The 18,923-nt window shown below is 45.6% G+C and overlaps 1 protein-coding gene across 1 annotated transcript in view; it reads right to left on the bottom strand.

Annotated features, from left to right (window-relative positions):
- The window catches only part of GLIS3 (GLIS family zinc finger 3), a 544,101-nt gene that overhangs the window by 50,994 nt on the left and 474,184 nt on the right, over positions 1-18,923 (bottom strand). Inside the window, exon 9 of the mRNA XM_047700417.1 lies at positions 15,403-15,547. Within this exon, the coding sequence (XP_047556373.1) occupies positions 15,403-15,547 (145 nt within the window). The remainder of the gene's footprint in view (positions 1-15,402; positions 15,548-18,923) is intronic.

The following is an 18,923-nucleotide window of genomic DNA, read 5'->3' as shown; positions in this document are numbered from 1 at the left end:
TCCTTCATCCATCCATTCATCCATTCATTCATTCAAACATAATTTTCCAGCTCCGACTCCACACGAGGCAGGTTCTGATCTCAATGTTTGACTCCACCAGAGTGCCCAATGCAACACATGCTTCCAGACAAACGCTCGAGCTTTGCCAAGTGATTTTTTTAACCTCCAGAAGAAAATCTCCGCATCAGAGTGCAACGGTAAGGTCATTTACAAAAAGGAAACATTTCCTTCCACACACACCCAACCAAAGTGGCGTACAACAAGGCCTGTCAATCAAAGCATAGGGAAAGAAACTGATCCCTCTAGAATCAGAGCAATATTAACAAAATCGTTGTGATCAAATCAACAGGTGCGCAAGGCTGCCCACAGGGGTGGCCTTCATTGTTTGGTGTCACCCCAGGGGTTCGTGCTATTTTCAAGGCTGGAAGAGAGCTTTCAGGTGAACCTCCAGACGGCGCTGATGACTGGCAGCTGGAACAACTGATTAGGCATGGCCGAGGAACATATTGGAAATTCTTATTGCTTTTGTGATTAAGAGATGGTGGGCTCCCCAGGGAAATAAAAGCCTGGTCTTGAGATGGATTCGTGAGCCCTGCCTTCAGCAGAGGACAGGGAGCTGGCCTCCCTGACACTTTGGGTCTCCTCTCTGGAGCACAGCTCACTGCAGGGGGAGGTGTGAGTAACTCAGCGGGGCTTTATAGTTTCAACAGAGCTGGTCTGTGTGGCCCCCGGAGCCATCTCCCCAGCTCCCAGGACCAGGGCATTCAAGGCTTGAACCTTTAACTCTCTCGGGTTAATATGGGTTAAGAAACAGCTCTCTCTCTCTATCCAAATGAAAACAATCAATGTACTTTTCTAGGGGTATAGACGAGATACCCGGGGACCCTTCAGCTGTCAGGTACTCACTGTATGAATGGAGGCAGGCGAGGTGTGTTCCCGAGAAGAGCCCACCTGTTTCAGGCCCTCTCCCAAGGCCAGAGAAGGCTACCCTGGTCACTGCTTGGCGACTACTGTCTCATCACTCGAGAGGACAGGGTGGAGGACCTCCCTCGTCAGGTGAGGGATATGGAAAAAGCCAACTAGAGGGCATATGCCGGTTGAAAGCAGGATGGGCAGTTAAAAGTCCTGCTTTCCAAGTTTTCCCTTGCAAACCGATCACCAGGAACAGATACTGATTCTGAGTCACCCGGTCTTAGAGGCAGGGAGTGCTGAGCTTCTGAGCTCGTATCCAACTTCCCCAAGTCCCCTGGGCTGCTGAGGATTGCACCTGGGGATTGCACCTGGAGCCGCAGGTGCTGGGCCGTTTCGCAGGTGCATTTCATCTTCTTCCTGCCCTCTACCTCAGGACCAAGTGAACATTTTATGGAGTAATTTGCAGACCTTTCCTCAGTTTACTGATGAGCAACCTGAAGTCTCCTTGGGCTCCTGATGAGGGTACCTGGCCTGGGTCCTGTGGCTGGTAAGCAGTTGGGCTGGGACCCAAACCCAGGAAGACAAATGGCAGATCCCATGCCCCTAACCAGCCCACTATATTGCCTCTCGGACACAGGGCAGATTCAAGAGGAGGCCCGAGAGTGGACACTGCACACTCCATTTTGCAAAGACTGGGGTCCCAAGGCATCCTTCCCTCACACACACGATGCATACAGCGAGCTTCAGCTACCCAAAGTCTGGTTAGAATGCCAAAAGCATATTCCCATTTCCATTCCTGTTCATCCTAGAAGCCCTGAGGTGACCTCAGCACGGCTGAGAGAAATTTTCCAGCTCTGAAAATTAACTCAGGCAACAAGTTAACGAAATTATTTGGTTTGGAAAACAAACAGCTGGGAGGAAATGTGCTTTTTTTTCCCAAATAAAGATTTCAGATGCCTGTCAGAGACATATCGATCTACTGGTGGGAAGGAAGGAGATCAGGGAGGAGGTATCCGTGAGCAAGCAGACATACACACCTGTTACCGCAAGTGATCACGGTGTGGTGGGCTGAAAGGCCACCTCCTCTGTCAGTCACGCACAAAGCCAAGATTCGCTGTGCAGATCGGGTGTGTCTGAGCATGGATGGCACACGTGCATTTGGCATCTTTCACAATTGCTTAAAAAGCCGTGGCCATTGTAGTGGGCCTGCTCTCTTAGGAGAAGGGGAACGAGTTTTCCCCGCAGACTGTGAACTCACTTACAGTGAGTGCTGCAGTAACGCCAGGACCCTGAGAAATGGTGGGGAGTGCTTGGCAGCTGGTACACGGGAGGAGGTGGGGGTTCAGCTCTCATCCTTCCCGCAGTGTTTCCTGGTCTGGGCACAGAGGGCGCGGCTAAGCATCGAAGCCAGGCTCTGTTGGCTTCCACAGAGATATTAAAAAGAATTAGATTTCCGCGTGAATGGAAATGGTGAGGTTGACCTTGTGTCTGCCTCCCCTCTCTGTGCCCCTGAGCACCCCCCAGGAGGAATCTGAACCTGGGGAAGGAGTTAAGAAACAGCTGAACTGCAATGGGAACGTGAACTCCTCTGCCCTCACTGGAAGTTGGGCACCCGAGAGAGACCGTCATCAGGCCGGTTGTTCGGAGAACGGAGCGCGTTCAGTGGGAGTGAGATGGAGCTCGGTGTGAGTCTGAGTTTTACCAACTCCCAGCAGTGTGTCTTGGGTAAGTCACTTAACCTAAGCTCGGTTTCTTCATCTTAAATAAGGAGACTACCTCGCTCACAGTATGATGAGAAGATCGTATAATATATGAAAACACGCAGCACAGTGCCTGGACCACAATTTAGTGCTTGATAAACCACAGTCACCGTTCTTTACCTATTTATAATTATTCTCACCAACAGGATATAAAACCCAGGCTTAGTTTGCTCCCACCCGAGTCTGGCCTCCTACCTAGAGATGCACATACACGTAACCTGGGGACTGGGCTCGCTTTAAAATGCGGGCGAGCATGTAGTCATGCTCTCTGATAGTAAGCACTGTTTGCTCAATCTTTCTAAGGCAAGTTGCTGTAGAGTGTGGAGGGTCCGTGAAAGAATCCTGAGAGGGTTAAAATGTCCTTTGTTTTACACGGGTAATATGCACCTCTGAGTTACAACCCACACCGCCTTTGCTTTCGGTTTAAAAAACACCACCGTCATTTTCATGCGTGACTGTGCCTCGTTAAGGAGTGAAAATGGGCTGTTACTAGAATGTCAACACAATTGTCCCTCTTGAAGCTCAGTTTATCTTGAAGTTTTTTTTACATTTTCAGCCCTTCGTTTTATTTGTTTCTCCAAGAGCCCGAAGATGCGCTGCGGTTAGTTTTCAGAATTCAAAAAAAAAACCTTCCCTGCCATCGTTGTGAAGGACTCGGCCAGCGCTGGGGGGCGACAGGAGGTTTGCTCCCCAACAGTGGAAATCTGGGCCACGGTAATTTCTGCGGTTCTTTGCATTTCACACACAGAGAACAATTAAATTGCGCTGCTGTTCAAGGGAAAATGCTCTCACGGCCCAAATGTACGAACCAGGGAGAAGTTTCCAGCACGGGAAAAGCCTCATCCACTGGAGAAGGGCAGAGATGCGGCAGATACTCCTGGCCTGGTTGCTGGTGCGGGTGAGGAGAAGGGCTCGGTTCCCCTTCTCTCCCCTCCCAGGCTCCTGTGGGCATCCCCGCCTCCCTGCACCCCACTGGCTGGCGAGAGGCAGCATCCCACATTCCAGCCAGCATTAGGGAACTGGGAGGCTTCTGAAGGGTTCCCAGAGTCATCTCTCTAATCTTTCTCTCCTCCTGGAGGCATGAATAATTTTAATATTGCCAATCCCTAAAATTCTATTCTTCCCATCTGTCTTTTTTTCCTCCTCCCTCTTTGCGGTGTGGATTATCCAGCAGTACTGATAAGAGGATAATGAAACAATCCCTTCTCAACCGGCTCGGGCGGCTGTCAGAATAAAATGACACCATCCGTACATCCTTGACATGCTACCCCAAGCTAATTGATGGCAAACAATGGTAACTGTCACCTGTGCACTAAGACAAAGAAAACACACTCGTGTCACCTGATGGGAGAGCTACCTGGCAACCGATGAACAAATGTATTAGATAGACGTTCTATTACGGTAAGAGAGGGTACATCTCCGAAGAACATGCCTATTACCTTTGAGCTTAAGAGTGTCGCTGTTCACTGGGGAACAGAAATAAATAAGGTAAAATGAGAATTTATTGATGTCTGGACAGTTACATGAATATTCAGGTTCTCTTACAAATAGATATTCCCACATGAGCACCAGACTTCCGTGTAGGCTGCCCAATTATACTTTCACATCATGCAGCTGGATTTACAGCCAGGGAAGAAGTTATTAGTATTTGGAAGAGGACTCATGCTTACATGCCTTCCTGGGATGCACTGTGATACAGCTAGCAGATGACGGCTGATGTCATCCACATAGACGCCAAAGGTTACCGTCAGACATTCTGAAATAACCAGGTGTAATTAACTGCATGAGCGGAAGCTCCTGAAACAGCTGCGTTTCAGAACAAAGACATTGTGTTACAAGTAGAACGGCGTCATCTGGCAGCTCGCTCAACTTCTCTGGGACCAGCATTTCATGCAGCCCCTCTCGGGTCTTCCCAGACAATGCCTGACTTATCTAACCTCAAATCTCACACGGTATCTTTCTTCCCTTCACCTCCCAACCCACTTGCTCACAGAGAGTTCGTTACAAAGCCAGGCAGGAGGGTGATAGGAACAAAGAGGACCCTGCCAGGAACCCAGTACTGCCACAATGTGTCATGTTATCCAGCATGTTGAGCAGGGCGGGAGGGCGGAAAGAGAGACGAAAGATGGCGCAGGTGGGGACAACTTTCTGGGAAGCTCTTGCAGGAATGCTCCTCATCTCCACTTCTGGAATGAAGTCTGATTTGGCCACAAAAACCAGTTTTAGTAAAAAATACTGGTTCCTCCAGGTCCCCGTTTTCCAATCCTTAGATACCTCCTACCTGTACCTTCGTGACCACAAAAGAGGTGCCCTCACTTTCAGATGCTACAAGACAACCCCACCTACTCGACTTCCATGTGACTATTTCTTCTTCCTCTTCCCCTTTCTCCTCCTCCTCTTCCTTTCCCCCTGCTTCCTTCTCTTTTTCTTCTTTTAAAGTAGGCCCCTTGGGCACCTGGGTGGCTCACTTGGTTAAGCGACTGCCTGGGCTCAGGTCATGATCCTGGAGTCCCAGTAGAGTCCCGCATTGGGCTTCTCGCTGAGCATGGAGTCTGCTTCTCCCTCTGACCCTTCCCCTCCTCATGCTTTCTCTCTCTCTCTCTCTCCCTCAAATAAATAAAATCTTAAAAAAAAAAAAAAAAAAGCAGGCCCCTTGCCCAGCCTGGGGCTTGAACTCACCACTGAGGGATGGAGAGCTGCACGCTCTACCCACTGAGCCAACCAGGCGCCCTTCCATGTGATTTTTGAAATCATTTCACAGAGGAGACTTCTTGGAAACAGACATGGAACACATACAGCCAATCCAATTTTTAATGCAATATTCTTCTGGCCAACCCAACAGTTGATTTATCAACTCTGAGCTCTCCCGAGAACCTCTCTCCCTTTCCCCACTCAGTGAAACAGCCCCTTTGGGGAATTGTGGTATTAGTGGGGAACCATAGTGCACACTGACCCCTGGCTCTAGCTAAAGCTGCCCAGATGATGAAGGTGGACTTAATGGGACCCCAGAGGAGCCCCTGTCCTCTTTTTTCTGTACTTTGCCCATGTAGTGAGGATTTTCTTACTTTGCCTTCAGGTGCCTAGGGTTGCCTCTTAGTGTACTCTCAGGAGAGACAGTCTCTGAGAAGTCATTCACATGTAATCATGAATTATGCTCATTTACAACCTTTCTTAAGGAGTTTAAAAGCTTTCCTCCATCTGTGGGATGGAAGGTTCAGTCTTCAGTTGCATGAATTTCAAGCACCCTTATTGTTGGGTAGAAAGTATACTTTAGCATCCTCCCTATGGTCAATCTTTTACAATTTTGCTTTTCTCCTGGGCATTAGGCAGTATGTCTACAAATGGCCTGAATCTCAAAAAACAATCCTTGATAGTCAAGGGTTTAAGCCTCTTCTTTTTTTTAGGAAAAATAGACCTTAGCAGAATTAAACCATGGCCGTTCTCTGTGCTATCCCTGCCAGCCCTGGGCTCACCATAACCAGAACGGTGGAGTCTGCCTGACTTCTGGCAGCTTCTTCCTGAGAGGCAGCCGCATCAGTGAGGGCTCGTCTCCCACTGCGGCACGAGGCCGCCTCTGCAGATACCTGCTGACAGTGTGAAGACTTTCACAGTAATAATTCCATCTGGGAGTCACTACATTTGGGCTTCCATAAACTATGGGAAGGAAGACGGGGTGCTGTGCTACAGGCGGTTTAATAAGTGGTCTGGATCCCTTCAATGGAAACAGCTCTGCTGGTACCTGTTTTAAATACTGGGCCTTATAAAAATCCTTGCAAGCCCATGGGCTAGAAGACTACTAAAGTATTTGCTAAATCTAAAATGCAATGGGGAGGGACACCTGGGTGGCTCAGTTGGTTAGGTGACTGACTGCCTTAGGCTCAGGTCATGATCCTGGAGTCCCAGGATCGAGTCCTGCATCGAGCTCCCTGCTCAGTAGGGAGTTTGCTTCTCCCACTGACCTTTCTCCACTCATGCTCTCTCTCATTTTCTCTCTCTCTCTCAAATAAATAAATAAAATCTTAAAAAAAATGCTATGGGGATCAAAGAGCCTGTATGTACTGGCAGACTTTTATCTTATTTTTTAAAGATTTATTTATTACTGGGGGGGGGTAAAGGGAGGGGGGGAGGGTCTCAAGCAGAGTCCCTGCCTGGCACTGAGTCTGACCTGGGGCTCGATCCCACAACCCTGAGATTATGACCGGAGCCAAAACCAGGAATCGGATGTTCAGCTGACTGAGCCACCCAGGCGCCCCCGTATCGGCAGACTTTTGAAACACAACGTGATCAAACACATGGAAGCCACAAGTTTTCTTGATTTCACTCAGTCATCGATTAACACCTCAGATATTAGTGGAAAGCAAACCTGTTCTGTAAAGGGCCAGATACTAAATATTTTAGGCACTGCTAGCAAGAGGCAATGTCCTCAATTCTTTGAACAACTGTTCTCACCCAAAAGTTAATAGTCTTTTTTACACTTTACATTCACAAATCTTAAAAACATCTTTCACTCTCAGGCCATCAAAAACAGGAGGCAGGCAGGCCACAGGTGGCCCACAGTATCATAAATTATCTGTTGTAAGTCGACTACTAAAAGCCATATAGGAAATAAGGAGCTGTCTATGGACAGAAACTAAATTTGAGGTAAGCAAATGGCCAAGAATACTTTTCTAGATGCCCAGGGGTTATTTTGAGATCAAGGGCATGGCCTGGACAGTCTATTTATGAAGTGACGTCAGAAGGAACCAAGGCTTTCCCTCGGCAGGGCTGACCAAGGATGGTGTAAAACTGTGTAGGGTGAGGCCATTGGTCCTACTTCTTCCTTTCTCCACCCAAGTCCCTGCTGATCAGACCCTCTTTTCACCCAAGCCCCTTGACACTCTGTATGAGCAGCCCACGTGAATCCAAAATGCCGGGTTCATAGATCTGAAAATGGGTCTGAGAAGAGCGGAGTTCTGAGGTCACTTTTTGACTTGAATTCTTCTCAAAAGGAACATGCGATCTCAGGACAGTGACTTCTGAACCCCAAGTGGCAGCTCCCAGCACTGAAAGGAAGGCAGAGAAGGGGTTCCAGTCTCCGTCACAGACACGGACTGGGTCTGGGGGCGATTCTCTAAGTGTTTAAGCAAAGAGGAAGGAAAAGAGAAAGGAGCCCCCGCCGCAGGGAGCGCACCCGGCTCTCCCACGCCGTCTCCCTTCACTCCCGAGTCGGTCCTCGGAGCCGTTCTTCTTACCACCGATTCATGGGAGAGGAATAAGCTTCCCAGAGTCGAGAGCCAGGCCCGGAGCTCAGACCGAGCGCCACATCCTTCCTGCCATTGCACACTACCTCTAAAAGAAACACAAATAAACGGAAAAAAACTCTCTTTGAATTAAAAAAAAACAATTCTTCTCAAGACAGTTTGACGTTGTGATTCTAGAGGCATTGCTGCCCAGGTGACAGGCTTCTAATTTCAACTGGATTTTCGTTAGAGACCTCCAGGGCGTTTCCTTGACCTAGAAATGCTATGTGAACGACTAAACGTGCTGATCAAATCGCCCACTTGTTCAGGCTTCCGTGCGGTCCCCATTTCTCGCAGGGGCATGACGGCTGACTTCAGGCTCCTGATCCCTCTCTCCTTCACAAACTGTGGCAGACGTTGTCCTGGCATTTGGATAAAAGCAACAATAACTAACAGATGCTGAACACTTGCTGTGTGCTGAGGACGACGGCAAATGCTCTGTACGGCCTTGAACCCGGCGACTGACTTCAGGGAGAGAGAAACGAATTTGAGTTGGAAAAGAAGGAACATTCCCACCTATTAATGTCCCATCTGAGCACACAGCGACCACACAGGCAGTCAGAGGTATTGTATAAAACAGGGCCGACAACAGCACCTAAGAAAAGAGAATACTAAACTCGGGTTGGTGCAGCTCCCACCCCAAATGGCCTCGGAACTGCACAACTAGGGATCCTACATCATTACCAGCCACACAACGTGTTCGGGGCCGGCTGATGCATTACAGCTTTGATTTCTCAGAAAAGGTGACATGCATCCCTGTGGACCAGTGGGAGAACCAATTTCCTCCACATGCCGAGGACAGTCATCCCCCTTTCCCTCTGAAGAGTGAACACACATCCCTCTTTCTGCAACCCCTGGGAGAAGGGGGAAGAGGACTCTCACGGACTCCCCGGGGGAGGCTGCGGTGAAGACGGCGGGTCCACAGCCTCCTGGGGGTGTGGGGCGTGTTCGCAGCGCTGCTGCCGGAGCAGACGCCGGACACGAGCCGCTGAATTCACGGAGAGGGACCAGGGCTGGAGCCGAAGGGAGGGACCAGGCGGCTGTCTGGAAACTGTCACGAAACTGTCAGGAAAGCCAGTGCAGCCGCCACACTTCCTAGGAAAAGGGGGTTACGATGCTGAGGGGGAAGCTGTACCTTCTAAGGCATCGGTGCCAGCCAGTAAGGAGGCCTTGCTGCCGTGAGCCGTGGCCAGGGCCCTGAGAGGGACAGGTCACCCTCCAACGCTCCGGAAGATGCGCTAGACGCCAGCCCTCAGCCACCGGGAATGAATCAGGTCCACGATGCCCTCTTCAGCCAGTGCCTGTGACATGTTTTCCTTTCCCCGTTAAGAGTAAAACATGACAAATACTATCCAAGCTAATTCAGTCACGTCCTTCACTTCTGAGTTTTATGCTACTCAAGTTTATTTTCGGGGTGCAGATAAGTGTCAAAAAAATGAACTTTCACGGTGTGAACGACAAGCACCGTGAAAACACCCACTTCTCTTTTTCCTTCGTTCTTCACGGGAAAGACACATCTACCTCTTCCTCCCTTTCCTTAGAAGGTCAGTTCAGTCAAAGCAGAAGGTCAGGACTCTGGACCCAGAAGTCTGGCCCATAACCTCCTAATCGCAAAGTAATTAGCTCCTCATTCCAGAAATTCTATCCTAATTCTCTGCCTTGCCACCTGTTTCCCAAGACCTGCATGTGGCCTACTTCGAAGTGCATGCGGGCCTTCTTTCTCACACCTGTACGAATGCCGGCAAAATAACACCAAAGGAGAACAGAAGAAATAACTGTGCAAAGACAACCAAGACTTTGTTCAACGGGTGTAGAGCTACAACCGACCCAGCTTTACTACCTTCTTTTCCTCCACGAGGTGTGGAACTAGTTTTGCTCATCCACAGAAAAATATTTTTATAGCAAAAACCTGTATATATTATAAAACTGAATAATGCAGCTTAATCTTGCATGAAAAACTAACATGAATACAAGGAAGTAAGTGGATATGGGAAATTGAAGCACCAAATTAAGCAGCTTGCAAACATATAAAGTCATTGACATTAGCTGCAAACATACGAATGTGGCCTGTGCTGTCTGGGAATCACAATTTTAATTTTCTTCAGTTGGGTAGTTACAAGATCTCACTCTTAATCAAAATATGAGTAATGAGTAATGAGTGGGGGGAGTAATAATGAGTAATGGTCAGGGGAGATGAGCTTAATATCCATTGGTAGGTTTCCTGTAATGAGAAACAGAAATATATACTATGGGGCAATTTTTTCCCCACTATTTGATTCAGTTTTATTATCTTTGTAAGTATTTAATTATAAGTACCAGAGCAACATAATTCTATTTCTCATTGTAAATATAGGGCATATTAGCTATAAATTATGTTGTCTTCTGTGGACAGATTTCCATCATGTGGTTTTCACATATAGATTTTGCTCCAATTTTCCAATTATTATATGTTTAAACTTCACGTTCATTGAGGTATAGCTGACTGTAACATATTTTCAAGTGTACATCGTGGCGATTTGATATACTATCTAGATGTGAAAGGTCCCTCTCCCCCATCTTGTTAATTATGGGCAATTCTTATTGTAACTCCCACCTGTCACAACTGAGATCATGTTTTGCTGGAACAGTCCCACATTTTATGATCCAGAGCAGTAGTTTTCAAAGTGTATTTCCTGGACCAGCTGCACCCAGTGTCGCCTGAGAATTTGTTAAAGATCCCTGGCAGAAATTCAAATTCTTGGGACTAGCCCAGATGTACTGAATCAGAAATTCTGGGAGTGGGGCTCTGCAACCTGCATTTCCCAGATTTTCCAGGTGATCTGATGCACACGAATGGACTGGCTCAGAGCCGTAGAGGGCGAAATCTAGAGGTTAAGGGTACTAGTGTCTGCAACTGAGAAGAGCAGGGCTTGATGCTGCTCTTACTATTTTCTTTTTTAAAAAGATTTTGTTCATTTAATTTTTAGAGAGAGAGCAAGCATGAGAAGGAGGAAAGCCAGAGGAAGAGGGAAAAGCAGACCTCTCGCTGAGAAGGGGCCAGCCAGCATGGTGCTCGATCTCATGACCCTGAGATCATGACCTGAGCGGAACCTGAGAGTCAGACACTTAACTGACTGAGCCACCCAAGCCCCCCCAACCCCCCGAATTCCCAATCCAACTTGATAGATGAACCACAGATGTAAGGGATGTGAAGAAAAATACGAGATTCTGACAAGCAGTTCAAAGCAATGTCAGAAAGAACACGGGAAATATATGGCCAAATGTTTCCCTTTAAATCACTTCTGCAAGCCCAGTGTCTACCTCCTTCTGGCCACCTCCAGTTCCAAGTCCTTCTGTCCCTTTTTCACCTCTGGTGAATTCTTAGCAAATCACTGCTTTTGAAGATCAAGCAAGTAATATCTGTTGTATTTTCTATAATGTTCTATGCCTGCTTTTATAGAGTTCATGTTATTTGATCTTCATAATTCTGTAAAGTTTAACCTACTGGGAAATTTCTGTGTCAATTTAGAACCTTCTAATAAAGTCCTTAAGTTAACAACCACTGTTTGCAAGTAGACTGTATGAGGCACTTTTATATAACATTATTTCTAACCCCTACAACTCAGCAAGCTACCCCAAGATAGCAAATGTATTCAACTTAAGAATATAGAAAATGTATTAAAACATAGACCATAAATTGCATTAAAATGCAACATTAACTATTTCATGAAGTATGTTAAATCTTGCATAGATTTAATATGGTGCTATTTATTATAAAATGCGATGATATTGTGAGAGAGAAGGCTTCATTCCCCAGTAATGAGGGTGAGGGGAAGGGAAGGACAATATATGACTTCAAAAATTCCTGCCCTAAAAAGAGTCTTTGTTGTTTTTCTACAATTCTCTATAATATGAGCGTTATACTTATACTTTCTCCCGAAAAATCTAACATTACATTCAAAATAAAAATAGTTCAATAGAACTCGCAAGTTCTAAAACATGATAATTATTTTATAACTGAAAACAAGTGGTACCAATACAATCCCCCCATTCTTGTGCATTTCCTTGTTCCAGCTGCACGAGCTGCTCACTCGACAGGTGGTTTCTGTGGGACTCGAACATCTCAACCACGCTGGCCTCTATGTTGTCTTCATGGCTAAGGCCACTTGCAGATGTCACGTTTTGCTGAATCCATAGTTTTGTTTGAGGGGAGCCGTGAGTTTTGGGACCACCCGTGGGACAGATCCTCTCCCATACGGCATTCTCCATTACGACACTCTCATGGTATTACAGACTCACTTGCTTATGCTCGTCTGTGCGTTAGTTGACTGAGGAAGCTGACAAGACCTTCCTCACAGTCACTAAGCCTCCGAAGAGGCCACCTTGATCTACTGACTGTGAACTACTTTTCCCTCAGATGATAAGAGAAATCACCCAAATTTACAGGCTAGTCTGGGGCATTATCTAGATATCTAGGGTATAGAACTTCTCAACAAAAGGGCAGAAAACCTAAGTGAGCTGTCCCTGAGAACTGCTCCTCCTTGTCCCAGGCTTTCCATTGGGTCACCAAATTGCTCTCCAATTAGCTCAGGATCACGTCTGGGGAGCCCTGGGATTTTCAGAATTGTAGGCAAGTAAACGCCTCAGTGTAAAGTAGCCCTCAGCGCAGCCTCAAGTGATATTTTAGCTGCTTGAACCCGGAGCCCTGTTTTCCTTCCACAGAAATGCAAGTCTTTTCCGGCAACCCTTCCTAATCAAATTCTGTCTCATCAACTGAAAACGGTCTCCGTAAGGGAAGTCAGCATGGTAGGAGACTTGTAAGATTTGTATGTGTCAGAAATGACACCTTCCCTGTTCTTCCTAGTGCTCTGCAAACTCTCCGTCTCTTGGAATCTCACAAACTGTTGTTTACCAACCCACTAAAAATGTCCATTTCAAAACTGTGACTTCTTCGAACTACGAGTCTTCAGTCGTTGGTTTCTAAAATGTCTGAGTGCCCACTGTGAACCTGCTTCTGATCCTACAACCACACAGACTCAAAGGGTTTCCGACCAAATATTTTTATGATAAATCAATTTACTAGCACTTAGAAGTATAAGTGCTTGACAATCATTAAACAAATATTTTCTTGACTTTGTGTGGCAGCAGGTAAAAGGAATGGCTCCAAGCACCCCTACATTCAAACAACTCTTCATCTTTGTCAAATTGCCTTAACACCTCAGAGTTCACATTTAACTAACTGATGAACAGCTTCATTTTCCTTTGGCATTTTTCACTGTTTGACTTCTTTCCATAGGTCTTTGGTACAGGTTGGAAACCTGTAGAAACATGCACTCCCGGCACATGCATTTCTAGAACTTTAGGAGGAAGGTTTAACACATTTTCGTTTTGTAGTTTTTCCTCCTGCTTGGTTCTGCTCTGGGTTTGCTGTGTATTCAGCAAAACAGAGGACTTAATCAATTTTTCAAAAAGGCAAGAACAAAGAAAGTGAAATAGGACCCGAGGGAGAAAGGAAAGAAGAGAGACGTAGGCAAGATAAACTTTCAGCTACACACTGACCCGAGACGTAAAATTCCAAGAACAGAGTTCAAGAGCATGGCCACCTGCCTGCTTCAAATGTTCCCAGAATCACAGAAAATTCCAGGCACTCTGAAGACGCTCTGTTGACACTGCGACAATGCAGGCTCCTCACCCATTGTGGCAGCTTGCCTGCTGCGGCTGGCGGTGCGAAGCTAAGAGCCCATCATCGTTTTGAAGACCCAATACAGAAAAAAAAGTGTCGTGAACAAAAAAAGGAAATCTGTCTGGACTGACAAAGCTGGTTCAACATAAAAAAAAAAAAAAAAAGGGAACAACACCGCCAGCCGTACGAAGCACGCGCCAGAAGTGTGACTCCTAAGTTCTGAAAGTCAGCTACACACACAGCGAAGGTACTAACGTTTTCCACAGAGAGAGACAGCCACACTTGCCAAACCCATTTCCAAGTGGGAGTGCAGCGGGACTAGCCCATTACGAGAAACCACCTACATTAGACGCCGGGCTGTTTTTCAATCAAGTCTGGTTAGCTTGGACTCTTAACTGCCGGGTACCAGGTCCTTAGGAAGATCACGGATTTCTGGACTGAAGTAACTAGGGAAATGCTATATAGACTGCTGTAAACTGTTAATTAAATGTGCGAGAATAAGTGTTCACATATCAAATATTTGGCAAATCAAACAGACATATGTGCAAACAAAAACGAGTCACGCTTTCTCATGTATATATCTAATACAAAATATTTACGTGAGTTGATAACATTGTGCTTTGGTAGATCTCATGTGTATGTACCTGCACCCCAAACCTCTGTATGATGTGGTCTGCCCTTCTCCTAGGGTTTCAAAAGGCAGAGGCTTGCTTTTCTCTGAGAGAAGGAACCTGGAGCAACTCACCAGCGGGACAACATCAAGGATGTCTTTGACAGACCCTCTCAAAATATTTGCTTACAGCCCTTTCCCCTGCTTTCAGATCAGCTGAGAACTGGAAAGTTAAAAAAGTTACAGAAGCATGGCTTTTTCTATTCCGGTGTTATGCATCAATAACTTCTTAATTCTCTATGGCTTATTTAGTACCTTTAAAAAGAGGGGAAAAAGCCCAGTTTGCTGCCAAAACTCTGGGAATCAGATGGGGGTGGCAGGGGGACCTGCGATCCACAGATAATCGAAAATCCCCATCGTCTGGAGTGTGGAGCTGGTGGGACTTTTGCTTTCATATTCATAGCATGACAGTAAGAGCTTTCCATATGTGAGGATGACAACCAATTATGTTTGCACAAGTACAGAATCATTATAGAGAGTGGAAAATGGACAAAAATCTGGGCTAACAGAGTAAATGAAAAAAAAAACAACTTTCTTATTGCGTATTAATCCTTTCCTAGTTTTCATTACATAGGTGATATTTTCCAAATATAGAGTCACCTGTTCTTCAAACATGGGCAGAAGGACACTGGTCTGGGAGTGCCTTCCCCTCACCCCACCCAGTAGCTGACAAGCCCTTCTTACAAGGTGGCTGACTGATGTGAGACTTTTCTTAGAGACCTGGGGCTTCCTTTTGAAATGCAAACATGACAATAACTGTTCCATTAAGAAATCCACATGCAGCCTGTTACTTGAGTAAGGGGGAAACACTTCCTTTGGGTCTCAATCAAGTTAATAAATTTAAGATACCTGGGAGAGCCGGGCACACTGGACTTTTGGCAGAAGCCCAGAACTACAAGAGCTAATGCATGATTTTACTGTGTCTCTTTAGGAGAAAAAACAGTCTTCTGCCAACTCAGCTCAGCAATCAGATGGGAAGTGGGGGAGGGGGCAACTTGTAGCTCGTTGAGAAAGCAAACTACAGATGATCTTAGGAGAACTGTTCTTATGTGAGTGTTCCCTTGAGCCAGAGCGAAGGGCCTGGGAGGGGACAGCTGACGCGGCCTCTGCTGTGGTTACCTGGATAGAGGTCAGGCCCCGGCCCGGGGGAGCATCCCACCGCCCCATCAGCAGCAGCGTCGTGCGGGGAGGGGGCCGACTGCAGGGGCTGCACGGTGAGGCAGTCCGAGAGCAGGTCGGGATGGAGTTCTGCGCTGGACCGCAACTAAGAGACGGAGAAAACAGAAGACATGTGAGAAAGGAAAGCTGTCCCTCAGAGTACTTCTGGGGAAAGGCATCATGTCCTAAGGTTCAATGCAATGCAATTCACAAGTATTTATTAAGCAACAGTGGTGGGTCAGGCATTGGGCCTCACAGAGAGTCAATGATGGTTACTTTGCCAATCCTGATAACACCTGGCAGGGATTCCGGAAAACACAGCTGGAGAAGGACTGGACTCCAGTCTTTGAAGTTTCTACTTCTGGGAACCCAGTTTCCTATTATGCTTCCTTTTATTTGCTCTGTATCTAATCGGAACTTGTAGTGATAACAAAAACAAATTCAAGAATATTCGGTCCAGATTCGAAGGTGCTTTTTTTTTTTTAAAGATTTTATTTATTTATTTGATAGACAGAGATCACAAGCAGGCAGAGAGGCAGCCAGAGAGAGAGAGAGGAGGAAGCAGGCTCCCTGTTGAGGAGAGAGCCTGATGCGGGACTCGATCCCAGGACCCTGAGATCATGACCTGAGCCGAAGGCAGAGGCTTTAACCCACTGAGCCACCCAGGTGCCTCCTGAAGGTGCATTTAAAATACAGACATAGGACCAGGAAGATATCTTGGAGATAACTGAGAAATATCCATTGAGATCTGGTGCCTATAGATTGTACATGAGAAGAAAATACATAGGTTAACTTCTTAAATACGACAGAGCATAATTAAAAGCAAAACTCATGTCATTAGCAGCAACAAAAACCCAACAGTAAGTTACATGGAAAAAAAAAAAAAAAAGCCCGACCTAATTTAGATCTTCGTTTTATCACAGTAACAAAATAATTCTTTATATATTAAAGAGTTTCATGTAAGAAAAAAAAATCAAGCTATAAAATGTAATAAAGAATAGGCCAAATTTATCTGATTTCCTCATGAAAAAGAACTGTGAGTGTAATTTGAATGGGGAAAAATCATAATGAGAGGTTTAGGTGTAGAATAATATCAACCTTCTGCTTCCATAAAAACATAATACCTTAAAAATATAGAACAATACCACTGTTATGGATACTGCAAATAGTTAGCATCTTCAGTATTTCAAGAGAGCATATGAATTGATTTTGCTTTTATCCAGACAAATCTGAACCTTCAGCTGCATGGCTGGCGTACACTGACTCACCCAACAAGGACTCATGGAGCGTCAGATGCTCCTCCAGGCTCTAGGACCAGTGTGGTACAGAACGTCTACTCTAGAGGGGAGGGAGCCCGTGAGCACCTATAGTACCCCATGTCGGGGGCAGCTGACACTGTGGGGAAGCACAGAGCAGGGCAGGGAGACGAGTGCAAGAGTAGGGAAAACGACCTTAGGCGGAGGGGCTGGGGAAGCCTCTTGGAGAGGGCTCTTGTAAAGAGCTTGGAAAGGAGGGAGGACAGGAGTCCTGCAGATTCGTGGGGCAAGAGCCCACCAGTCCCACAGTGTACCTGGATGGCCAGAGAAGAAATAAGACTAGAGTGGGCCAAGCCTGGGGCCTGGAGAAGAGAAACAAGATGGAAGCATCGATGTAGGGCAGGGGGGTGTATGTTCCTTATAACCAGGAAAGGGTGGACCAGATCACTACAGGCTCTTAGAAGCCCGGAAATGACCCAGTGAGGGAGGTGGGACTGCCTCACTGTGTAGCCCTTGATACAAAGAAAAAAGATTTTTAAAAGGAGAAATATAAATGAACATAAAGGATGTTCAGCACGATTGCACGGAAACGCAATGTCACAACTTTAAAAAACCTTACCAAACTAATAATAAAACTTTTAAAAAAGAAGGAGTGGTAGTGAAGGTACAGTGAGAGAGGCATTCATAAAAGTTGTTGGAAGGAGTATACTTTCTAGCACAAACTTTCTAGATGGTATCTGGAAATACTTTTTTAAGAAGCATAACTGAGATCATTTAATCTTAGAATCTGTTTTAAGGAAACAGCCAGAGAGGTGAAGGAAGATTTATATCCGATTTTTTAATAATACACAGCATTATTTGTAGCAATATTCATAATTAGGGAACATTATTTAAATGTCCCCAACTAAGGCTAATAAATGATCTTACACCAATTTGATGGACTCTTAGTCAACCATTAAATTGAAGCCCATGTAGATAAAGGAAAACACAAAATTTTATATATATATATATATATATATATATATATATATATATATAAAATGATCATTTCATAAAGCACATAGACAAAATATGGTAAGGAAGTACAAAATCCAATTTTATTTACTTATTTATTTGTTTAAAAGATTATTTATTTATTTATTTGACCGAGAGAGATCACAAGTGGGCAGAGAGGCAGGTAGAGAGAGAGAGAGAGAGGAGGAAGCAGGCTCCTCGCTGAGCAGAGAACCTGATGTGGGGCTCGATCCCAGGACCCTGAGATCATGACCTGAGCCGAAGGCAGAGGCTTAACCCACTGAGCCACCCAGGCGCCCTAAAATCCAATTTTAAAACTCATTTTTGTTCCCAGCAGCAACATTATGTATGTTTTGTTTTGTTTTGTTTTTAAATCCTTTCCTCTGCTTTCCATATTTTCTACATTCCAATGATGTGTTGGAGCTGGCTTGCACCAATCCAAGAGTGCCATCCGCATGTATCTTTCCCAAATTCCCCACGCAATGATGTCAAACTGAGAGCTTGAAATTGGTCATGATGAGAATATTTCCGCCTTAGAGACTGGCAAATGCTACAAATTGGGCTTTTTTCATCTGGAGAGCCAGTGGTTAACTACACCGGCACTGTACAGACAATGACTGTGACCCATCCTCTGATCACAGAGAAAACAAGACGCACACACAACACCAGTAAGCTACTACTCCATAACTTTAGCATTTCTTGGATCCCAACAAGCTCCGTAAAGAGACAAACACATGTCCGGGTCTTAGTCCAAGAATACGAAAATGGCATAGTGACCTCAAGCATTAGAGAAAGAGCATTTAACACATGTTCATGAACTAGCCGTAATTACATTATAATTTCCTTAGCTTTGCCACATTGCGATCTCTGACCAAGACCATCTGAATTAATGGCTAACCCTCTCAGGGCTTTTGGAAGGTATGTTTGTTATTTTGGTACTAACCTAACACATGCCGCGTAAGAAAAACTGGAAAAAAATCAAGGCTTTGAATGAGTTCTGGTGATCACTTTTAATTTATATTTCGTTGTTACAATGTGATCTGGGGCCCATATGTTCTATTGAGCATAGACATGAATGTCTCTCTGCTTTCTATTACTCTAGGGTTTTATAGTTATCAGTACTGATGCTGTCTTTCCAAGGAATTTCATGGCCATGGACACTCTCAGAGTCAAAAGCAGACAACTATTCCTTAGCTTCAACAACTATTCATG

Source organism: Lutra lutra, chromosome 13 (assembly GCF_902655055.1).
Source record: "Lutra lutra chromosome 13, mLutLut1.2, whole genome shotgun sequence".
NCBI lineage: Eukaryota > Metazoa > Chordata > Mammalia > Carnivora > Mustelidae > Lutra > Lutra lutra.
Note: the sequence above shows the minus strand (reverse complement) of the source record. Positions and strands in the feature narration are given on the sequence as shown.